This window comes from Neodiprion virginianus, chromosome 3 (assembly GCF_021901495.1).
Source record: "Neodiprion virginianus isolate iyNeoVirg1 chromosome 3, iyNeoVirg1.1, whole genome shotgun sequence".
Taxonomy (NCBI): domain Eukaryota; kingdom Metazoa; phylum Arthropoda; class Insecta; order Hymenoptera; family Diprionidae; genus Neodiprion; species Neodiprion virginianus.
The window spans coordinates 37,032,555-37,057,898 of record NC_060879.1 but is presented as its reverse complement, the minus strand read 5'-3'; the positions used below and the strand labels follow the sequence as shown (position 1 = coordinate 37,057,898).

The 25,344-nt window shown below is 40.2% G+C and overlaps 1 protein-coding gene across 7 annotated transcripts in view; it reads right to left on the bottom strand.

The window, feature by feature from the left end:
* Positions 1–12,220, bottom strand: part of LOC124301226 (KH domain-containing, RNA-binding, signal transduction-associated protein 2-like) — a 69,147-nt gene extending 56,927 nt beyond the window's left edge. For 6 of the 7 annotated variants that reach the window (XR_006907426.1, XR_006907427.1, XM_046756025.1 and 3 more), the window contains exon 1: positions 11,874–12,220. Coding sequence is in view for 5 of the 7 variants with exons in the window: in XM_046756025.1 (XP_046611981.1) it covers positions 11,874–12,078 (205 nt within the window). In the remaining 2 variants the exon portion in view is untranslated. The remainder of the gene's footprint in view (positions 1–11,873) is intronic. The other variant, XM_046756026.1, reaches the window with a different exon arrangement.
* Between the last annotated feature and the right edge of the window lie 13,124 nt (positions 12,221–25,344).

The following is a 25,344-nucleotide window of genomic DNA, read 5'->3' as shown; positions in this document are numbered from 1 at the left end:
TCCGTTTTATCAAAGTGTCAAATAATCCCCATGAATCCAACGACGTGTCTACTTAGTTACAACTTACAAATAACACTATACTATATATGGAGCATTCCACGTCAAATTAGTAGCTCATGTACCTCATTCTCTTTGATTTCAATCATTTTTCAGTATGATGTTCGCACTGCTCCGAAAATATCTCGTGAATTGTTTTCTTTTTGTTTCCTTATTTTTTAATATTCCTGGATCAAAGTAGATCATGGAATCATGAAAATAATGTGATTCTGCAATTTATTTAGATCGAGGCATATGAAAAATAAAAAACCAAAAACAATTCCGACATGGAAAAACCGTAAATATTGACATTCGATTATCGTATGTTGTTCAAAAATCACATTTTGAATCATAAAATCGGTGTAAACTTATTGAGATTTAAAAAACAAATAACGTTTCCGTAATTGGTTTTTCAATTTTGTATAAATTTCACCAGTGGCTGAAGAGAAAATTTAAAAAAATTCCCGAGACCCTTTTAGGTTGGTAAGAACATTATACTAAAATATGATCAGAATCGAAGTGAGAGGTGAGGTACTTGGGCTGCTAATTTTCCATGTAATCTCCCATACGTATCTAATACAACGCGACTCGAGTTACACGTACACCAATCCACACAATGTGATCACACACGTGCCTCAATTATCAATTTTGTCTAACAAAAACAATAATACGCGAAACGTAAAATGTAATTCACATTTCATCTCGCGTTTATGCTCTGTGTTATTACACGCCAACCGTTTCTGCGGCAAAAGCACCACCGGAGGCTAGTATTTTGTGTACGTGTAATCACGAGTGCCTAGTGTGTATGTATATACGTGCCAACTTAGCAACAAAAAGAAAGAAAGAAAGAAAGAAAGAAAGAAAGAAGAAGAGACGAAGAAAAGAGAAAAAAACAATTTTAATTCGCGAATCGCGAAACATCCCAGGCGTAAAGAGTGTAGGATTATAGGAGATGAAAAAGAAGAAGAAAAATTGCTCAAAAGTTGTCTGGCAATTACTCTTGTTCTTGTTATTATTATTACTTTCATATCGTAATCGCAGCGACGCGATGACGTTTATACGAATCGTTTTTCCTGGCGGCAATTAAATTGTCTCCAACTGTTACATGTGTAATAACGTAACTCGTGTTATTATTACTAATAACTTACGTTGGATATGTGCGGCGACGAATTCATTGTCAGTATCATCATTCGCGTGACGTTGCAATTACCTCAGACACGCAACTAGGCAAGGTATATAATAAATAAACTAAATTACTCGTCCCCTTGTAATGTTGCCGGGGGATATTCGGGCTCGTACGGACCCTACGAGGCATTCTAGCAATATGGAGAACAGAGAAGCATGTGGAAAATTATAAAATATGAACAATGTTTATGCGCCGTTAAATCTCATACACGTATACATTTATGTAACGTGTGTAACAAACGAGGAATTTACAGAGCGTCTGCTGCAATTGAGAATTTAGATTCCAGGACTATTGATCCAAGAGTTTCAGAAACGATTAACCGACAAATTCCAGGACAATAATTGGAATCTCTTATCAATTTTTAAGGACGTGATAAGTTGGTTGTATGTGTTGATTTGGAGAAATTTATGCAGCAGTTTATTTAATACTATACAGAGTGAATTGCTATCGACTGCACGATCCGTCGTCTGCTAAAATTTGCTTCACAACATACAGAATAAACACTGTCTCTGTGCATGTGACGAAGACCGAATCTGCCCGTAAAATTTTTTCCATATAATGCTACAAATCACGTTTACACATGCACGTAAGTATAACGTATTGTGATTTTATGACAATAAATTTCGTCAAAAAATACCACAGAACAATCGGCTAAGTGCTGACAGATTTGAAACACTACGCACAGCAATTTCATGTCGTTTGGTGTTTTTTTTCCGATTCAAAATGTCATCTCAAGCACGCATATTGGTTTGATAGTACTGAAACTTGAAAATTAGTCCGGAAGGTCCGGTTTACGTCACTCGTACTTGTGCAACGAACACCCTCCTAGCATAGCTATGAAGAGGCGATAACTGGCCCGAGTAGGGCCAGCACTGCATTAAAGCATTAAACTGTACGAAACTCGCTGCCATGAACGTATAACAAGCGAGCGAGGTCTGTAATAACGTGTCATGGATATACATGAGTGCGAGATTCTCGCTTATCGATTACACGGAATCAGAAAAATTAACGCAACGACGTTAATCATTGATAATATGAATGTAGATCCGGCAGTTAATAAAAAAAAAAAAATAGCAGCAAATTTAATTGAAGAAAAAATTGATTGTATTGTTAAAATTCAAAAGGATTGTAGGTACGTCATAATCACTGAAGTCGTGCAGTTGAATTATCGTTTCAAACGGACCAATGGTTGATTAACTTTGGTTCAATGGAAGCGCAGTGTTGGAACGTTACTTTGAATAATCAATATTTCTTGACGGTTATAACGCTCTGGAAAAATATTGCTTCCACGTTATTTTATCGACTCGGAATTTCGACCGATCGATCTTTAACAATAATGTAATTTACAGTGAATGAAATTTAAGTCAAGCTATTCAAAAGCACAAAATGCTCAACTTCAGGCTCAATATAAAAATGTTTAATTTATATGATACAGTATTAATCGTGTTTTCTCATTGTCTCAATAAAATTGAAAATACATAAAATAATTGTATATTTTCACGTAAAACGTGAGGAATTTTTGTTCGAAAGACTAAAAAAAAAAAAGTAAATAAAAATTGCGCTCGTACGTTATATCGATGGGAAAAAAAAATGTAAATACCTCGGGGCATCGAGTGGGTAATATTTTTATAGCCACGCTACGATAACGGTATGTAATAAAATAAAAATATTACATTACTGAACGTGCAGTGACACATATCTGAGAGAATAGAGGATATCCGAGGTGGCTGCACGGCTATTCGAATGGACCCGTTTAAAGTCATGCAGTAGTCCTACCCTTACCGACCGAGAAAACTCACCTTTTTTTTCGTCCTGTATTACATAAACAAACGAGCGGAAAGGTTTCAAATTTCGACTGTGCATCGCTCTTTTGTAAAAGCGAAAGTCAGAAAAAATACTCACATCCCAAAAATCGTGAAACAAAAATATGCGGTTTGTTGACTATTCTCAAATTTCCGTTCGTTTGTTTATGTAATATGGGAAGAAAAAGAGTGAGTTTGCTCGGTCGGTTAGGGTAGGATTACTACGCAACCTTTGGTGCACTACGAGGTGACCTAACGATACGAAAATGATGAACACGTCGTGTACCTTATATTCAAACATAATTTCCCCTGATGCAGATTATCACAGATCTACCACCAGTGTACACGGGAACCGAATGCACACACTGTGAAAAATTTCATTTCTCATGGTTACTAGAAAATTCTAGTAAAATGAGCGTCGTTGAAATAACGGTTCGAAAATTATTGAAGTTATATAAGAAAATGTGGTTACGAGTAACTATTCAATGTGATCACAGTTGTCGATACTAAATTTTCTAGTTACTGTAACTTTAAATTTGTTCGTTCGGTTAACTGAATTTTATCAGTTAAAAAATAAGGCGTTGAGATTGATCAATCACTGCTAAAATAATTAGCTATATCGCTATAGTAACAGAGGAAAAAAAAAAAATAAATAAAAAAAAAAAAGTACGAGTAGCCATAATGAAAAATAACACGAGAAGTGAAAAAACCCGAATTGAATGTAATTTAAAAAAATGCAAATTCATATTTAATGAAATTTTTCACAAGACTTTTCAATTGTTTGTCTCGCTTTTAGTTTCTAAACCAAAGAATGTGTGAGAAAAAATTTAGCGCCGATCTATTGAGTCTATCAAATTATTGAGGAATAAAATCAAACCCCTGGGGCAAAAAATTTACATCTCGGTAAGAAATGTTTTTTTTTTTAAATACATGATCCTTAGAATTAAAATAAAAAATTGCCGATGGTGAAAGTCAGAGCTAGGTCAGTTTGGGTCGGAATGCCTCATACACACCAGACTTTCTCGGTGCGTATATAATGCGATTGCGTAATCCTTGTACCTAAGTACGAAATATTTATCAATTCGCAGGAAAATAGGCCTACGCAATGCTTCTCCTCTTATACCTTTTGATAATTTCGTTACCGAACCACCATCCCTACAGTAGCTGTTACGCGAGTGTTCTGCGAAGGGTACAACGTCAGTTGATAATTTACACTTCATAATCGTGTGACATCAGCGAAACGATTGTTAATTTGTTACCGAATGCAAACACGGACATCGTTACATAAACAAATATTGTCCGTCATTTATACATATACATATATGTATATATATATATACATATATATATATTTCGCACGTCCGTCGCAATTATTGCGAATTACGCAAGTGCAGATCATCAAATTTCTCTGTAAGTGCGGAGAATCTCTGTGTAAATCTATCGATCGGTTAAGCTTACGTAATTGTCATCGTAATCCAACCGTATTATCCCTTTTTTCTATTTACTTGTTCGCCAACTTTTTGCACTTGCAACGACTTTATTTTATTTCGCAAACTACATTTTACCACTTAAATGTTATTCCAGGTGTACCGGGCTCTTTTTCTTACGATATACTAGCGCGTATCACGAAGCAGTCGGCGAACCGAGAAATGCATGCAGCGTAGATCAAAGTGCAAATTATAATTATTATACGTATACGTATATATATATATATATATATATACGTATATGTATACGCTCGCTTGCATTATAAATACGCGACTGCCGTAGATGCATTTATGCAGCACTACTCGTGAAACCCCGGAAAATTAAAATGGATTTTGAAACATGAGTCGAGCCTGGAGCGGTTCGAGAGGTGAAATTACCCATTTTCTCGATAATTATTACAGTACTAGAGTGTAAGAAACCTTGCTCGTAAAAACTTGTATATATGTATCATGTATGTGTACCACAAAGTGCAACACAAATATACGCTAAATAAAACTCATTGATTCGCTTCGCATAAAGAAAGTGTTACACTTATTACAGAATCTATGATATTATTTTATTCCTCAATTTCGATTAAAAAAATAGATCGTTTCGGTCAAATTCGTTTATACGCGACTTGTAATTCTCGTTCTTCCACGTTTTATACGTCCGTTTTATTTTTTCAACCTGATTATTTTCTTCGGGAGAAATTCGAATGTTCCGTTATTTAGTTTCACGTCATTTCTACGCATCTTTTTTCTAATACTTCTTCAAGCGTAGGGTAGGTTTGTATATTACACCAGTGGTAAAATTGATTACCGTATATACACGTGATTTAAACTCGATTAATGTCATTTACTAGAAGTATAAAAGCGTTCAATAAAACCGCATCACATATTCCGAAACACATTACGCGTCCAAACATGAAAGAGCAGAATTTAAGTACCTACTTAAGTACCTCAACTTGAAAGCAGTAATTAGTGGATTACGCAGTAATAACTGGAAGTGGAAAAGAGAAAGATGACGAAAGAAGATCGCGAACAGAGCAAAAAAGAGGAACCGTTTTTACAACGGTGTTCCAAAATTCCAATATTATCGCAATCATGACGACGCGTTGAAAAATCTGCGATGAATATAAAATTGCCTGGTGGTAGAAAATTGATGAAGATTAAGGAAGACACCGCTACGATGAACGGGAAGTTAGAAAATGCGGTGTGAAAATCGTGTGCGGTAAAAAAGCGATGGTATCGATTTAAAAAAATAAATAAATAAGAAACAAAAACAGATCGCGAAGCGGAAATGGATACACCTGCAGTCGTTCGAAGGAGAGAAAATTTAATTTCCTGCACATCTTGATAAAGTTCTGTAAACAGGAAAAGGAAGGGCCGTGTAGGTACAAGATGTATCTACATTGCACCGCGTCGTATCCGGCCAAAGATCGCAGATTGCGGGAGACGAGATAGCGGTCTGTTAAGTAGAAGAAGAAGAAGAAGCAGAAGCGGCGGAGGAGGAAAAAGGGAGAAAAAGAAAAAAAGTGAAACAGATCGATAAATACATCCATATGTGCGCCCGTACAGAGATTATACGTCCAAAACCCTGCCTGCAGTCTTTTATTCCTCGGTCTTTCGAGTATCTTTGTCGAACTGATTCCCATTTCCTCGGAATGGTCTACAATCGTCTTTTCATCTTATTCTTATTCCTCGTCTTATTCTTTTTCTATACTCGGTTGCTTTGCTACTTTTCTCACGTACGCACACCAAAGGCAAACGTACATGTATCACGTAAAGAAGAGACCTGCATGTCCAACTCAGCTGCCGCGTATTTGGTCGGGCGAATTATTGGCCGCCTATAACGATTGCGTTTGTATTAAAGTAGGGCTGGAGTACCCGTGTAACCTACTTGATCAGGATAAGGAAGGGATGAATAACCTTGTCGTTAAACCTGACGAATGGAGGAACGTTTCGTTCGCACGGACCATTGCAGGATCACATCTTCGTCTTCGTTTACCCCCCAAAGGAGAAGGTCGCGAGTCGCTGATCGTCCGTGTCTCCGAATCAAGAAACCCTTTTCCCTTGGGGGGGATTCATAGTCGCTTTTGGCCCGTCTACTCACAATGTACAGTCTTCGACTCCAGATTAACGAGTCTCTTTCGCCCCTCTTCGCGCCTGACTGATTTTACAGAATTATCTACAAGAATCCTCCTTAAAAGAACATCGGGAGAAGAAAAAAAAGAAAAAAAATAATCATAGAACCCGTTCCGATGCTCGAATCAAATAACAGTCGTACCAACATTTGTTCTCAGGTTCTCTTCTATTGTACGGGAAATCCAATGCACAACGTGCGAATATTTGGAATGAAAAACAGGTCTTTTTACTAATTGATTTATCACTGCAATCTTTACAAGATATACATGGGACTTTCCACGCCAACTTAGTAAACGGTTGATCACGATATTTTTTAATTTAAGACCCTTGAAGAGCTTCCAAGAATTTTATTCAAATTTTTTGAATCACTTGTCTTTACTCTATGATGAAACATTTTCACCCAAGATTTCAGAATGGGAACTAATTTTTTTATCTATTTTTTTTATTTTCCTTATCATTTTTTCTATTATCATGCCTATTGAAAATCTATTTGAAAAAAAAAACCCAACGATTAATAAAATAGAAAAGGGATTTTAAAAATAATATAGAAAAACGAGGACTAACTCTGAATCTTGGATGAAAATGTTTCATTTAGGAAACCCAATGTTTTTTTCTCTTGTTTCACAAAAATCAATCTGGGTATTTTTGACACGAGTTTTTAAAACATCACATGATTAAAACGACTGATTCAAAGAATTTGAAAAAAATTTTGACAACTTTTCAGGCGCCGTACCAACGTAGAAGAAATCCTTGGTGAAATTAAAAAATGTCATAGTCAACCGTTTACCGAGTTGGCGTGGAAAGTCCCATATGCATATATATACAACCACATTTCTAGAGTACAGACATGATGTGAATTTTCATGTCTCATGTGTACCTGATAATCGGTTGGTTAATTATTCGCAAGATCTTCTCCAAGAAACTTAGATTGCGTCCGTGGTATTTGCAAGCAAACCGCATGGGTTCATCCCCCTCCAACCCCTGTCATATTGACAATTAGACCTGGGCTTATACAAGCTTACGTGCAAAAGCTTTGGGCAGCGAGAACTCGGTTGCGGTGAAATCCTCAGATTCAATGTGACATTTACACGTTGGGTTAAAGCTTATATATATAAAACTATTATTATCAGGATGCCGCAGCCGTCCGATTCGATGTGTCGATTTAATATACGACGAAAGCGCGGTGAACCGTGTTTCAATCAATAATTCAAATACTTCCAAGGAGGATGCGAAAAAGTCAAAATCAGCTGGCCGTGATCTTGACTATAATCTGCGAGATCTTAGCAACCCGTGCAGCATTAATCGATGGGTAAAATTGACCGTATCAACAATAAGTGAGTAACGTTGACAAATTGAAATATGTACTCTGATTGATAGGAGGTACTTGTTTTACTGCCGATAAATTCATATTCACCAAAGCCTACCGGAAATTCAAATAACAGAAATTTACTCCGTTAATCATTTGGGTGATAAAATCACCACTTTGTTTCACATTTAATATTGATATAATAATTTCCTCTTCGATCATCGTAAAAGCATCGACATATATGTATACATATACAGGAATGTGAAATGTTGAACCTGCTGTCACATCACGCATTAATTCGATACGTATCGAATCTCGAAGTAGAAGAGTGAAAAAAAAAAATGCATAATATATGATATAATATTTATTCCAGTATTTTATTACCTGGACCAGTTACAACGTAAGCTTTTGGGAAAGAATTGAGACGAAATGCGTTAGCGATACAATGTCGCCAATTTTGGAAATGAAAATATAAAGTAACCGGTGTGTGTGGGTCTGTGTAAAAAAAAAAAAAAAAGGAAAGTCAAAACAAGCGAAACAAATAAAAATAACAAAACCCAGTTACTTAGAGTGCATCTCATCCAGCGTCAGGCTTAAAAAAGCCCGTTGAATTTTCCTATGGCGGCCATTTCCAGAATTATTACAGTTGGCGGGGTAGTATTTTCAGAATTAACACATTAACAATTGTTTTCCTTCATTAGCGAAGAGTAATTCTCGTAACAATTATCAAAGGGTTCGGCCTCCCCTAAACGAGGCTGCGCCACGCCGCGCGGATTATAATGGAAACTTTTTGCAGGTACCGATGATGATAATGGTGATGATGATGGTGATGATGATGGTGATGATGATGATGATGATGACTGTTGGCTCCACGGTAATAGGAAGCTATAGAAATTTACGACACGACTGCGTGCGGGCAGCTAGATTGGAGCGAAAAGGATGAAAAAAAAAATAAATATAAAATAGATATAAACAAATACAATTATTGGATGATATCGAACAAGTGAAAAGCCCAAAGATATTACGATACTGTTTCTGGCGTTCCATCGCGGGACGGATTTCCGCCGCCAGAGTTCAAAATTGTGACATAAAGAATATTCTTTCGCAAGGATATCATATTTTTCCGTTACATGTTGTTCCTTTTTTTCGATTTTTTTATTTTTTTTTTTATTTTCTCGCTTTTCACGCAGTCTAATCCGTATAAGTATATAAGAGAAAGGGGGGAAAAAACAAATACGTGTCACCCACATCTCATCTCTCAGTTTCGTAATTTCAGAGAATAACACAACCGTCGCCGGGATAATGCGTGTGTGTGTGTGTGTGTGTGCGCGTGATAATGTTATGTAAAAGTAATGCACATACGCCTTACATACGTATATACATGTATGTATATGTATTACTATATATATATATATATACGTGTAATAATAAAAGTAGCAAGACGAGAGTTTATTCTTCTGCTTGCTCGTGCAAACGAAGGCAAGAGGAGGAAGACACGACAGAATTTACCATATAAACAGCGTCGTTCCCCGGCCTCGTCTCGACGTCCTCGTGCAGTATAAGCCCTTTTAAATACACTTAATTCAGCGTTATAATTCGGACGTATAAGCACAATTCACGTACGTTACGTGTTGCGTATGTACTCATATCTAAGCATAAGGCTTTCTCATGAATTGCTAGCTTCGTATATTTAAAAAAAAAGCAGCGTGTGCACAGCGGCGGCTTTTGAATTCCCGCGTGCTTCTTGAGCTTTGGCGAATTGGGCGGAAGTCAGAGAATTATACTGCAGAGGTGAAAGGAAATACGGAAATTCGTAGAGAAAAATTTACCCGTTACTGTGTATCACTAGATTATGTGTGGAATTACCAAGTTTTTGTCAAACCTGACGTTATTTTACGAATACAAATAAAAAAAAAAAATTTGTTTTTCATTGATTCATTATTACGCGATACCTATTTGCAACGATGGAAATAAAATTTTTTAGGATTCAAGACATGGATTCGATATAATATTATATAATAAGCTGTATGTATGTGCACGAAGTGTGTTACTATAAAAAGTATACGAGTCGCGGCATTTCGATGGGCCTATTTTGAAATTGAAATTTTTTTGTCTTACCCATTTCTTACGGGCTGCATTAATTTGACTAAATTTTCTTAGCTATAAAGTATGGCAAAAGAGAGAGAAGAAAAATGTTTAATCACACGAAGTTGCGCCTCTCCTCCTCCTCCTCGTCGTTTGCGTGCTCGGCGAAACAAACTCATGACTAAAACATTGGCCCTGTACATAATACGTATGTATATGTATACACGTAGGGCGTAGAAATTGAATCGAATTCAATGGGAAAAAATCGTGGTAGAAAAAAGATAACTGATATAATAACGATGACGATAAAACTTTGGGTAGATGTGTAAAAAAGAAAAACGTATGGAGCAAAGTCGCATATTTGCATATTGTTAACCCTAATGCAACTTTATTTTCATGAGGTTGAAGTTAGAAACGTTACTTTAACGATGCATGTTTAGGAAAATCATTAGTTCGCACCCTCAGGGTTGTCTGAAATTCATTGCACAGTTTGCAAAATAGCCAAAAACTGTGAGAATAACACGTAGCTGTAATTGTCACGTTTACCGATTACGTGAATGTAATTACCGTGTATTATTATACGGGTCGTGACGATTTTTGGATCATTAAGCAGCTAGCTCCGAAATTGGAAATTAAATACACGCGACAACGACACGGATGTATTTAACATTATTATTATTATTATTTCTATATTTCTTTCTCCGACTCTTTCAACTACCTAGTCTGCTGGTAGATATGTACTTTTCTACCTGTAAGTCGGCCTCGCCCGTGTGTAAATTTAATAAATAAATAAATAAGTAAACATTATACGAAGGGCCTCCGGGGTTTTTGCAATTTCATGGTATCGCTGAGAAACATTAATTTTCTACTTACGACTATGCTGCGTTGATAATTAATTAATCTACTCTCTGAATCGTTGAACTACTTTATTGACTCGATGGCATCGTGGAAATAGACAAACAGGTCTGTTATAATATATGACGCTACAAGAATATATTCTTGAATATTTTATACTGCGCCTGCAAGCACGTAAAATTGTTTGTATCGTAGAATTTGTAATAGCAATTAATTCTTTTTGTACTAAAGATAAATAAATCTCTCGTAAGTTTTACGCACAATGTGCACGAATTTTTCAGAGATGGAAAGATTTTTGTTCATGGATGAAAGCACAACTTCAGAGACGACGTTTTCGTATTACATCACTAAATGGAGTCTGTCCGTCGATGAATTTCTTCGCCACGAGGTTTAAATCAATAAATTTAACGCAACGCGACGCATTTCCAGTCAAATCCTTCATTATTTGGTCGTACTTTCAGGAGGGAATGAAATTGATCGACCCCCCAATGAGTACAAATTAAACCGTATAATTTCATAAACTCTCTTAACGAAACCCCGGAGAGTTTATTCTATCCTATAAAAACATACGGAATGAATTTTGTACAAACGTTTCGTCAAGTGACTGACTTTCCTGAAATCAACCGACGATCAGAAAAAACTGTAAGCAAATTTTCAACATCAAACTTCTTCGCGGATTAAAAATGCGAATAATAATTAAAGGGAACGAAACGGACCTGGGACGTATCCCTCCGATGGTAAGCCAGGGTCCGTCCTTACCCTCGACGAGGATACAAACAACAGGACAAAAAGGGCGAATGAACGAATTCTCGCAGTGACGCGAATAAGGCCAGGATTTGTGTACATACGCACACAGGCGTGCATGCATTCGGCTGACAAGATGGCGGCAGCGGCGGATGTATCAACCGTGCGAAAAACATCGATTCGACAATGCCCGGCAGGCGCGAGGTCCGAGGGTTCGTAAAAATCGCAGAGGGTGTTTCGAGACTGACCTTGATCGATGAGTCGATGGGCGTTGGGCCACTTGGATCCATCGAGCTCCAACTTCTCCTGCAGCAGCTCCCTGACGTATTCCCCGGCCTTGTCGGCCTGATGGTCCTTCTCCTCGCGCTCCTTCTCGAGCGGTATCCTCGGCTTGCTCTCGCTGCTGTCCTCCCGCTGATACTTATATTCACCATTGCTCGATCTGTCGGCCATTATTACAGATATTTTACTTATTTTGTCGGCTTTTCGGGACAGTTTAAACGCGATAATACGGCGATATTGCCAGGGACGCACGGCGCGGTGATTCAGGCGACGAACTGTGTGGACGGCACAATGGCGGACAGCGCCGAACGCGATGCGCAACGGCACGAATCGAGCTTTGTCACGCCGCCGCTCGGGGCGCCACAATCGACGCAAGCCGATGCCGAGAGCAACAACGGCTGTCCGATACTCGGCCTCCCCCCCCAACACGGACGCCGCGCCGCGACGTCTGACTCTCGATCCTCTCGATGTGTTTCAAGCACGCGTCGAGTGCTGATAAAAGCGGAGGCCCGTGAGATGCAACTTTTTATTTTCGCTTGAGATAGTACGCGTTTGTTTTTTTCCTTTAGGTATTTTTGGTTACGTGGAATTGAAATACAGCGCTGGTATTTTTACGGCACGTCGAGAGTTATTTTTATGCATGATATGCGTGTCGATAGATTTTTTAAGAATTTTTATTAGAGAATAAAATATAGTGAATATAGAAGCGAATGTTTTTTTAAACTTACCAATCAGCTGCGACTTTTATTGTTTACTTGCGTAATAGGGGAGAAATTCGGAAAATTAAGATAAAGGGGATGTAAGGGTGCTACGATTTGAATAAAAATAAAAGACTAGGTTTATTTAAGTCTGCAGGGGTGAATCGAACTGCGATGGAATACCTCGTCCCCGACCCATCCGTACACACGCACTTAGATTTAATTGAAATAACGTGGTTACGAAATGAAAAAAAAATAGCCCTGCGAGTCGTACGTGGAGACGATATTATTATACACTCCGAAAAAAGATTCAATTTTGAGAATCAACATTATGTTACCGTAAGTTAATTTTGGGGTCAGTATAAGTCGGTACAAGTAAAAAAAAATCGTACCAATGCAACCACAAAAATTAATAGAAATATTTCCAACGTAAATGAAAATACTTTTCAGTTTGTCTGTGGGAAAAAGTTTGGTTGCGATTGCAAAATCAAATCTACAAAGTGGAATCATTATGTGAAGTTTGCGAAATGATTTTACACAATATTTTAGCTAATGAAAGAAATTATTTTTAAAAAGTCATTCATGTTACACGAATTAAATGCAAAACCAAACATCGACAAAGGACAATGCGATGTTTAACATAATCATATCGTTTCATTGCGATGGCCAATCAACGACGCTTAAGATTTTGAAAATCATGTATGTAAATCTTTAACCGGAGACCGCTTCGTTATTTTGATAATGCCATGAAACAAGTATTATTTGATCAAGTTCGCCAGATCAATATCGATGTTTCGTAAATAAATTTATATCTCATTCAGTTATAATTCTTTGCGATCTCAAAAGAATTAATTCTTCGACCGGTTTTGACATTCGCAACGAAATCCCATGTCAGCTCTAAAAATTTTCCACAAAACAAGCTTATGAATTGATTTTCTTGTATTATATCTCAGTATAAATCCAGTGCAAAGCTGTACAGCAAATGTCTCGGTAACACAAATCACGCGTATTTACACTGTAACCACAGTAATATACGAGTATAGCGGAATCGCAGTGTCCGCGAAGAAGTGAACTGATCACGTCGATGAAAAACATGACAACGAGTGTGCCGACAGGCATAAATTACAAAGCTCTCAATCATCTTGCCCGCAGACTGATAAATAGACTCAGTCGTGCCTCAGAGCTTTCGAGTTTGTGTAGCACGGCAACTGCGCGTAGGTGGGCTTACTTATGCACGTGACTACCAACCTCGTCGAAGTACCGCCGGGTTCTTGATGATTTGACGGCTCGGATATCGAGCGACTTTCAACAAGCTTGCAGGACCGTTTCGGAGAAAGCCATTTTTGGGCACGTGACCCCCGATACTAATGCCCTTAGAGTAGCGAGTAAGAAGAATTGCGGAAGCTCGATCGAAAGCTCAAGGTCCCGAAAAGTAAATTTGACTTTACGTGCTTCCCAAAAGCACGTAATGACATGTTTAAGACTAAATACACCACCCACGCGTCTATTCGTTTATTATCACAACCCAGAATAGTCGTAAAAAATGTCTTGTCTCGCAAGCTCCATTGTTTTCTCAACGCTTATCTGATCGAGATGGCAATGCTCTGTCAGACACTTCGGCACTTCGAAATTCCTGACCCTTCGTTTTGCTCTTTTCATTCGGCACTTCTCTCGGCTATCGTTTCAGGAAGATATCCCTCATTATCGTACCGACTCGGTGGATGAGTAACTTAGGTATACAAATTTCTGGTCCCTTTTCAATCATCACTCAGGCGTGAAAGTGAACGGACTCTTTTTTCGTACCAAAAGCAAACTAGCCGGAGGCCCAAAGCATCGATGAACACTGCTGTACCAACGTTTCTAGAGTAGAATTGCACTAATTCATCCGCGCATTCATTCGCCTGTGAAGTACGATGTTCAAAGTAAACGACGAGTGAGAGCTTGGAAAAAAATGTCGCGTATCGTGTCTCGGTTATCTCTGGTTTATCGTCGAGAAGTAGAGTGGGGATGGTTTAAGTTGCAAACTTATTGTTAGCTTCTAGGTTCAGGTTTCGTCATGACAAACCTTCGCCTGCGCCGCGACGTGCAGTCTCTCTTCTCGCATAGCTTATCTGGCTAATTACTTCGGCGAATGAGTGTCCGCCTCGTCCGCCATGTTGATACATATTCTACCTGCAGGGCTGTAACGAACGCCCAGATCCACGAAATGTACTTCATGGAAATTACGAGTTTCGATTACGTTGAAAGGTTTCGACGTAATTCGACTCGGAATGACAGATCAATGCAAAATGTTTATTCGTTGGAACGGGATGGAATGTCAACGAAACACCGAACAGAAATAACGTCTTCTCACCTACCTACTATTATTATTTATTTTGCGAAATTTGAAAGATAATAATATCTCACCGGTACCAAATGTCGATGATATTTTAAATTCCAGTAAATTGGTTGGTCAACTATACTTCGTGAGAAACTTTTTTTCGAGAATCCCAGCCAAAACCCCGTTGATTCTGATAATTGCAGAATGAATAACCGCATATCGGACATCAATGTATATTTTTTTTTTTCTTTTCATCTGTATTAAATCAAAATGTGCGAAGAGAGAAAAAAACACGCAGTATTTCAGGCAATCCAATGACGGTCGTGAATAACAATTACTCAAACGTTGCGGTTCGATGGGATATAAAACAGAAATCATGACTGCGATATCGCAGCATATGCGTGGAATACGTTGCACGAACAATCCGTGAAAAAACGCATGGCTTATTATTGAAAAATATTCGACAATTCTCCCTCCCGTCCAATTAGTATCGTCGGTTAATTGGTAGTGTTTAATTTTATCCCGTTTCTCGGTATCGGTTAACAGCTGCAGAGTCAACTCTCGACTAATCCACGGGGTACGAAAGCTTAATTAAATATCAACCTTCGGTAGGTACTTACGTGAGGTTTTTAGTGCATCAACACCTGCAGCTGCAGTAAACGTCAATGTGTGGCAAAGTTTCAGTGTCCTCGCAGGTAAGAGCAGAAGCAGCAGCCCTTGGGAGTGTAAAATCTTGCTCAAGTTCGAATCTGCAATTGGACCGAGGAAGAGGGAATGATTCGGCAGGCTGCGCTGGTTAAAGACTGATCGCCGATGCCGATACTGAATCATGGAAGCGTCAGGCTGCAGTCGTGCCTTTCGTTCCGCAGGGTGAAATTTCCCGTAAAATAACCGGCGCTCTTTCTTACGCCTACATATCGCCTTTTCTAGAAGGTAGTTAGTTATAAATTGGACCGGATGCCGCAGTAAATCCGATCCTTGGGCATCCCATTTTCACTTTTAAATTAAATCCATATCCCCCGCCTCACCTCGAACAAATCTTACCGAGATTTGTTACCACATGCGATATTCCCGAGGACATGTCAGAGTTGCGCGAAGATCTTCTTCTTCGTCTCTTATTTTTTTTTCTCTCTCTTCCTCTCGTGTGTCAAATTCTCTGAGTTATTATACCTGCACGTTTTCGTGGACCGCATTTTTCCTATCTCATCTTGAATGATCTCTCTTTTCTTTATTTTAAAATCAATTTCTTGCCTTCGATTTGTTCGTAGAAGATTACAGGGATTTTACCGGAATTGCACCTGGTAGAGGATGACGTTTGCAAATCCTTTATCAGGATTCGCATCGGGATTAAGTTGGGTAAACTTTTCCATACGTAGGTACGCATACATATATATATATATATATATATACATATATTTCTTGAGAAAATTCGTACAGCAATCTCGGCTTCACAGGGACAGCGAGCTGCACGTACACACACGTCTCTGTAAAGGATATATACCTTATATCTCTTCTCCCGGATAAAATAGAGGATTAGGAGTAAACGCTGGAAGCAGCTGCGGACTAGAGCCTCCCGGGTTATTTCTTCCGGGGAAATATATCCATCTCTTCACTGCCGTAGCGGCATAAGGATGTTGAAAAATGAGTGGATATGAGATATTTCTGCACGTCGCGGCATCCGCGACTCCCCCGCCCCCGCCCCCGCCCCCCGTCGTATACCCCGCATCAAAAATGCTTCAATCACCAATAACGCTCGTCGTAATAGAAAATATGAGGGCTCTTGAAATATAACGCGCAGCTCGTTTTTTATCTTTTTTTTTTTCCCTACCTACTTTTAACGACCTACGCAACAACGCTCCGACACAATTGCAGTAAACGCCGATAAAACACACCTGACATTTCATTCCGGATCGATCGGTAAATTATTATACGTATTATGTATGTATCTGTATTAAGGGGGTCGGCCACCCTTGACTTTCAAGTCGATTTTGAGTAACCGATGCTCATACAGGAAGGTATGTATAAAATAATCAACGACTGTTTGTACGGCTGGATTTGGAATTTGCAGCGGAGCTCATAATTGAGCGCTGCACTCGTTTTACTCGGAATTACATTTTCAACGCTTATTCGCACGTGATTTTTATGAAATTTGGTACACGTTCTATCGGGACGAGTATTCTTCGGGGAACCTAGAATTATTCACGACAAAACCACACCATGCTCGTTACAAATTAAAATCATGTTGGAATTTGATAAAACAATGAAAAACGGACCTACTGAATTTATCGAATCTTAGAGCAAACCTTTAATTCACAAATCACAGAATCCAGTTCGGAAATAAATAATTCTAATATCTGCGAAAACTATGCCATTCAAAGTCGACCACAAAATAACTTAAACTAATCCTCTTTGTTACAGTACTTGCGTTTCTAATTCGGTGCCAAATTCAAATAATTCACGTCGGATGAAAGCGCTTCTCCTAATTTCACTTTCTGACTCTATACCTATTACATGTGTATGAGCGTACAGTGAATATTGTAGAAAATTCGTACCTCGACTGGTAACGGAAATGAATATCAGATACCACGAGAAAAGAAAAAAAAAAAAAAAACATAAACAAAAAATAAAGAACAACAATCCAGCGGAACGATACCCTGAGCAACGAGCTAGCATAATTTTTTGGGTCGCTTCTCCGGTTTCGAGTCCTCCGCTTTATCTAACTTGCCGCGGAAAGGAAGACTCAGGCATCACGTGTAGGAGTAAAATACAGGGTTTTCCGCAGTGATGCGAAGCCAAACGGGACGCGGGTTCTGACGTGTATCATCGGGGGTTGCGGACCGCCCAGCGCCGCCTACGAAAGCTCGGAACATGGAATTACCCTGCGGGGCAAGGATTGCTCGCCTCGGGCTTCCCGCTGTTTTCCCCGCGATTCGCGGCCGTCGACAAACTGCAAAACCGCAAACGCGCCGAGCCTCGGAATTCCGAACTCTTTCGCTGTTTCCCGCGTGACGAAGAAATCGCGAATACGAGGGAACGAAAAAAAGGCGTGTAAGGATAAAAATTTGTTATCTGTGCCGCGGGATCCGAGCTTCGCGCTTGTTGCGTCGACTAATTACTCGATCTCGCTGCACGAATGAATTGGTACAAGCAATATGCATCGCCCGTTAAATTGTACAACGAGAACATATATCGCACAAATTGTAGACGACTTAAATTAATTACAATAATTATTCCGGCTAGGTGCCTTCCAGAGAGGCTCTCCGGGCATTTCGAAGGTCTTTGTCGCGTTTACAGCGGTGATAAAAACCGGCGTTTCTCTTACGAAGTTACGCAAGCTCGCCGGCATCTCTCGTCGCAAAATAGCATTAAATTTATGGCCCCAAATAATTTTCCCTAAGCTTCTGCAGATTCAAATTGTCGTTCGCGTATTTGCGCCGACTCCGAATTATTGCATTTAGTTTTTTGTTTTTTTGTTTATTCATTGACCAACCGTCATTTTACGTCGAGTGTGTGTTTAGCCCACTTTGCGGAAAATCGATCGCAAGTTTCGGTGATCTTGGAAAGCTGAGTATAAAAAATTGAACCCAACTAATTTTCAGTTCTCCTCGTAATCTAATTAACCGAACCTAATTAGCTCACTCTAACGAACATTATATTTCACGCAGTGTGACGCTTCTGTTTTTTTCCATATTCCATTCAAATTACACGTAAAGGAAATCGGAAAATTTATGAATTTTTTTTTCACGTACACGGCTTGACTTATAAACTATCTAGATACAGATTCTCATATGAAATTTCACGGTCTATAAAAAAGTAGTGAGATAGAATTTTCCTAACTCTAACCGATTCAGAGATATTCGCACATGTGACTCAATTTTTATAGGCGAACATCTCGTAGTCGATAAGAGTTGGGAAAATTTTAACTCGGTACTTTGTTTGTGGAGCGTGAAAATTCCTGTAAGACTCTGCATTCGGATCGTTTATAAGTCAAGCCGTTAACGAGAAAAAAAATCAAAGTTTTTCGGTTACTTAAATGGAAAATGAGAAAAACAAAATAGGCACCTTTAAACATCAATATTAAGAGCTCATATTTTAATGAGATATACAGTCTATGATGCTCTGCAAAAATTTTGTTGCGCGTTTGAAAAAAATAAAAGTCTTTTTTTGGCACACTCTAATATACATATATTACAATTATAATACGAGTAATATGAACGGATTCACGGATGCAGGAGAGAATAATTCTATAGCAGGTTGTTTCTGACTCGTGATCAGTTCGGTCTTGATTTTTATCGCATTACCCTGATTGCGAGTGAGATTGTGCGAAAAACGGCGAGCATCGCGTTGTTGAATTAAAAGATGTTCTCTCCTGGCAGGGATCGACTAGTTTCCTCCGCCTTTTCCATTCCTCCGAGAAGAGCTGAGAAACAAAAAAAAATGACAAAGAGTGATCACCAGACACGGAATCACTCATATCTCATAGCTGGCAGGATATTTTCGCGAATAAAACGATTTGAAGAGTGTTCGTAAGGATGGCGGGATTCGATGGCGTATTTTTACGCGATAGTTGAAACGTCGATGGAGCCGAAGATTGCAAAGACAAGGCGTGGTTAGTAAAATTCGTGGATTTTGGTCGGGAAAAAATTAACCTCGCGGTTAAATTAAGAGCGTTTATTTAGTCTAACGAAGAATTTGTGTCACGTCTCACCTTCTTCAGGAATCCTATATGTACATATAATATATAACATCTACCTCAACCAACGTCGAGAGGGAAGTACTGGGAAAAAATTTTCCTCCTCGCTGGCGCGAGGAAGATATAAAATTAAAAGGACGCCGCGTCAAGAGCCCGTTTTACATCAGGGAAATTAATCCTAGGGAGCGTAAAAATGTCAAGCTTCCGATTCTAACGGGTACACACAAAGTTACCTCGAGCTTCATTCGAACGTCCGATCATGTTCCAGTAATCTATTCGAGTGCTTGAATATCTGTAGGGGTATAGCTTCGAAAATCCTGTATTGATCATTGATGTTTATAAATTTGTCCGCAATTTTAGCATTATTGTTAGATGATCGATGAAAGTCTTTGACGATGCTTGACGTAAATAATACTCGCATGTCAATGTTACCGGATCTAATGCTCAAGTGCAGAAAGTTACCGATTTTCACATTCTATCAGGACTTTACAGAAAATCTTTGAGGGATAGAGAAATGATTTTAATCTGACGAGTCAAGTAAGATTCTGATTATTTTTCAAAATACTCTACTTTTCAGACCGAATGCGTAAACATCAACTATGTTGATGCCTTTTTTAGTTTACTTGCGACGATCGCCAGAGGAAAATAACGATAAAACTTTGATATTTGATTGTGGTAAAATGTCAACGATCTGTAAGTTCTTCAGAAAATAAACTTTCAGAGGCGAGGTTGAAATTTCGAATTTGAAAAGTTTCGGAAGCGCCAAATTCCAAATTTTTTTGTGGCGAAAGTTGAAGTAAAGAAATGAAACTTTGACGAAACATCAAAGTTTCGAATGATCCGAAACCTGACGTTCAAAGTTCCGAAAGGGCATAATTCCGACAAGTCAAATTTCCGAAATTGCTAAAATGAGAGGATTTAAAATTCTGACATATCGAAATTCTGAATGATCGAAGATTTTCTGCTTTGCGAATTTTCTGGCTTAGTAAAATTTCACCACTTTGTTTTGAATTTTCGATATTTTTTATTCAGAATCCCGGTAATTCTGGTTTTCGGTTTTTATGATTTTTCACATCCACTCGTTGCGTAAACCACGCTGTGTGAGTATATTTCAACTTTCGGAATTTTACTCTATCGAAACTTTATTTTTCCAAATGTTGCATTTCGGAATTTTGAGCCGTCGGGTTTCCGACCATTCGAAACTTTGTTGTCTGGTAACAGTTTGGTTTCTCTTCTTCAAGTTTCGCGATAAAGAAATTCGTATTTAGGCTCTTTGGGAACTTTTCAAATTCGGATCTTCAACCCGGCCCCAACTTTCACCATACCGTACGAGCAGCGTAAAGTCACGTGTCAGGGCGAACCTTAAATTCAGCGAAAAGACCGATGGTTTCGACATTCTTCAAAACAGTGATACATTCAGGGTTCGCAATCACAGGGATGACAAAAAACGTGCGACCCACTAACCTGGGCAGGTGTCCCAAAGGAGCAGGCAGCTCTCGTTCTGCGGGGAAGATAAACACGGAAATGGAAAACCGAGCCAGCCTCCCCTAAAAGTTTGATCGCGTTGACCGCTCCGAGCTTTCGGCCAAGCACCGGGTTACCAGACAAGCTCTGCTGCAATATTCACGGCATAATACATACGCGTTGACTAACCCATGACGACGGAATGCAGGCGCACCCTGCAGAGTTCCTCGCACCCATCGCCCGAGGATCCTGAAATCCGACACTCGATCCAACCGTACATCGATTTTTAGAATGGAAAAAGAAGGTAGCTCCCTCGTTAATCACCGTGGATTTCTCCGATCAATATTTAAACCCAATCGGCAAGGGTATCAGCGGTAAATTTTTCCCTCGCGGCATGTTTCGATGCCTCGACCTGCAGATTCGAACTCGACTCGACTCGAACCCGTTACCGTTTTATGGGTCCAAACGAACTCCGCCATCCACCTTCTTCCTTCACCGTTCTCTCGCATAGGGTAAGTACACACTTCCGCGTTGCATTCGTGCATACATTCATACTCGGCATTGTATATACAAATACAATTTCACATGTGTGTACGTGCATGCTACGTACATACGTGAACGGAATCGGACTCCCTCGGACTGTTTACGAGGACAAAGGAACCCTTAGCGCTTTAGGACACGGTTCGCCGGAGTTGTTTCCGTTTTTACGGAAGGCCTGCAGGCCTCGATTTTTTGCACGCCTGTACGGGGTTACGTCCGCCATCCACCCCCGTCGATATGCCCGTTTCGATTTTCAATCTTTTCGAACCACCTCATCCGGCTATACACCGGCCTCTTATTATACCCCGGTGAACGTCGTCGAGACGAAAATTTATCCCGTTAAAGTTGCGAACTTGGGATCTTTGATCGAAAACATTTCCTGTTGTTGTCCATTGATTATTGAACCGATAAGCAAGATTTTTAAACTTAATTGGAGCATCCGAAGCCACGTAGACTAGAAATCCATGTCCCACTACGATTCAATAATTGTTCGATAATTCGATCAGGGTGTAAGTAGAGAAAAAGTGATCAATGAATGTACTGTTTGAGGAATTAGAATCATTGTAGATAGGTATAATAAAACGTGCTGTTTGATTCAGTTATACTTTCAATTTCATGTGTAAAAACTCCTCGTTCACCAGGTGCTGAAAAGTTATGAGTAATTATATATCTTAAAGGGAGCTCTGTAAAGTCGTGAAAAAATTACGCTGCAAGGTCCAAGAAGCCGTATTTAAAAACTCAACTTTCCAATATGTAATTAAAGTGAATGAATTCTTCTCCGCCTCGCCTATGAGAACAAGTTTCTCAGTTCCCCTGCCTTTGCGAAGATTCGTTCTCGACTGGAGATCCACGACGTTCGTAATCCGCGTTGTACCTAAATATCCAGGCCTGAACTCTGACAACCAATTTGACAAAACTGAGGCAATTTTCACCGGAGATGCACGATAACTCGGTGTACGTAGACGAAGAAACAGCCGAGGAATTTAGTGTCGTTTGATAATATACATGCGCTGCACGAAGGCTCGTATATTATGTTCAATATTTCATCGATCCTCGCCATGCGGGTGAGCAACAAGGCGTCTGGCGGGTTGTCCTTCTAAATGTTGTAGCCACTGGAAACCTGCTGCACATTCTCGGTTCCTAGAGGATCTACGGTTGCGGTATGAAAAATTGAGCATCCCTCGTATGCAGACGGACCCAGTTGCGGCCGGAAAGGAACTTCGGTGCAATTCGCTGCGGTGGATGGTTCACGATATCTGGCAAGTTCTCGAACAAGCTATGCTCTTCCTGGATACTCGCCCTCCACGGCTCGAAGGGAGATCGGAGCAGTAGAATGCCATCGAAACGGGGACGAAATCCTCCAAGAAATCGTAGCTGACGAACCCTTCGACGAATGTCAGTCATTCGGTCAGTCGTGTGCAGATGGCATTTGTCGTTGCGAAAGTCATCCAGGCATTTTCAGAAGCGGTTGTCGTGTCACACGGTATCCGAAGGTGGACGTGAACAACTCGATAGTGCTTCTCGAGGTCATCCGACGACTTCTTCAATCACTTGATACGACGCGTTTTTTTTTTTCGTTCATGCATTCTACATTTTTATCATATACTTACGTCGTGCTCTGCGAGGAAAAACAGCGCGCATCGTGGATTTTCGTCACGTTCGGTTGTATGATTCTGTAAGCCGGAAGTACGAGAATGACATGTGTACAACGTTTATAGAGCTCAGGGTGAAGACACGTATGCGTGTACTTCACTCTCGCAAGGAAGGTATCCCATTGGTCAATTTCTCCGATTTCATTTCTTTTGCAATATGTTATAGTAGACTACTAAATATTTACCATTAAACACTTTAAGTGGGTGGAAACGACCCCCAAATATGGGCAGCCAATGGACTGGATTCTTGATGCGTTTGATGAATTTGAATGAAACCAACGCTGCAACGTTTCTGTTTGTTGATAAAAAATTACAAAACTATATATCATGCTGCAAAAGAAATCAAATCGGAGAGATGGTCCTGGGATGTGTTCCTTGTTAGTCCCGAGCAGAGCGTTTTGAGCTGTTTTCTAGCTTTAAGGACGACCGAATCTCGTCGATACGCGAGACCAAAATAAAGAAGGAAACTGTTCAACATATGTCGGATGGTGCAGAGTGGTTTGGCTGTGGACGAGAATTCGCCCCATTGATTCTCTACTGCAGCTATAGAGAACTGTTGAACTAGCAGCCTCACAATCAGTCCGAGAGCCATGGTAGGAATATATGGAGGTCAATGGGCGATCACTCCGTGATCCAGAAGCCGGATTTAACAGGGGTGGCTTCAAGAGCGGAAGAGGACGGAGGCAGTGATTTTTCAAGCTTCCCGTGTAAAGCTCTGCGGCTGTATTATTCAGCGTGTATCATCGAGAGTCAAAGGACGGTACTTGTTTGATCCATGCTACCAAAGCTGCCGAGGGATAATCCCACAAACGGATCGTCCACCTTTTGGGTCTTCGATATCCAGTGATAGTGCAACAAGCCCGTCAATGCGCATATTACCTTGCTTGTAGGAATCGATAAAGTAGCCGAGCTCCGGACCGGGAAACCAAAGACAGCTGAGTGATAATTTGAAGGTGAAAAAAGTGATCGAGATATTTATCGGCCCGTCACGAGTTTATCCGACTCCCGGAAACAGCTAACCTCAATTTACTTTCGTCCCGGAATTCATGAAGATTGCGAAAGAGGGGGATGAAATCGGATCGACGAGAGTAATGGGAGCGGCGGAAAAAGGGCAACAAACGAAGGACGGAGAAGGCGGAAAAATAACAATAGCTGATATTTTCTCTCTATTCATCTTGAGTCGGTGCAAGAACGGTCCGCCGGCGTGATTGCGTCAATTATTTACCCGGAAGTTGATCCGCGCGAACGGCAGGGGTCGCGGGAACAAAGAGCCGCGGATTCGAGACACCGACGGTTCACGTGAGAGGACGGATGCCGGACGCAACCGAGGAAGGAAGGCAGTCATCTTTCCCCTCCCAGATGATGATGACGATTCGTGAAAGGCACGCCACCCTCGCCACTCCACTCCTCCGTTACGCCATGCGGCAGCTGTTGTAAATTTCACTCCTTGGTGAGCTTAAAAATTACATTCGTGTCTTGTCGCAGCGGCGTTCACGACCGTCCCGCGAGAGTAGGCCTCCTCTGACGAACGACCTGCACGGTATGTAACCGTCTTAGACCATGTAAAATTCATCCGCCAGGTGAACATGCGGTGCCTCTCCCTCTGCTACGAATGACATTCGCGTCGTTCGCGTCACCGCGCCCGTTTTTTCACCGATCATCAACGTCGTCCAACCCCAATGAAAATCCGCGAATCCATTCGACGAAGTTCTGAGACTCATCCGAGAGTGTTGCTTGCTCTGGAACTCGGCTTTCGAAGGATCACTGCTCCGCTTAAGCCTGCGGTATCGGACGGTGCGGCATGAAGTAAGCCACGGGCACGCGCGAGATCCGATCAGGACCGTTTTCCAGGTGTACTTTACTCTCGGAGGTTTCAACTTTCAATTACTGAGAATTTGTTACCTCCGGGTATCGATAATCCTGTTCGACCCGATCCGTGTCCTAGTCTGGTCCATACTTCGGGCAGATCCACTTGGCTAGGACCCAAAACAGTCCCAGGGCTATAAATCGGAGAGATTCTCTTGGCGCACGGACAAGGTCAGGTGAAGAAGGACCGTCCCAGTGCCGAGT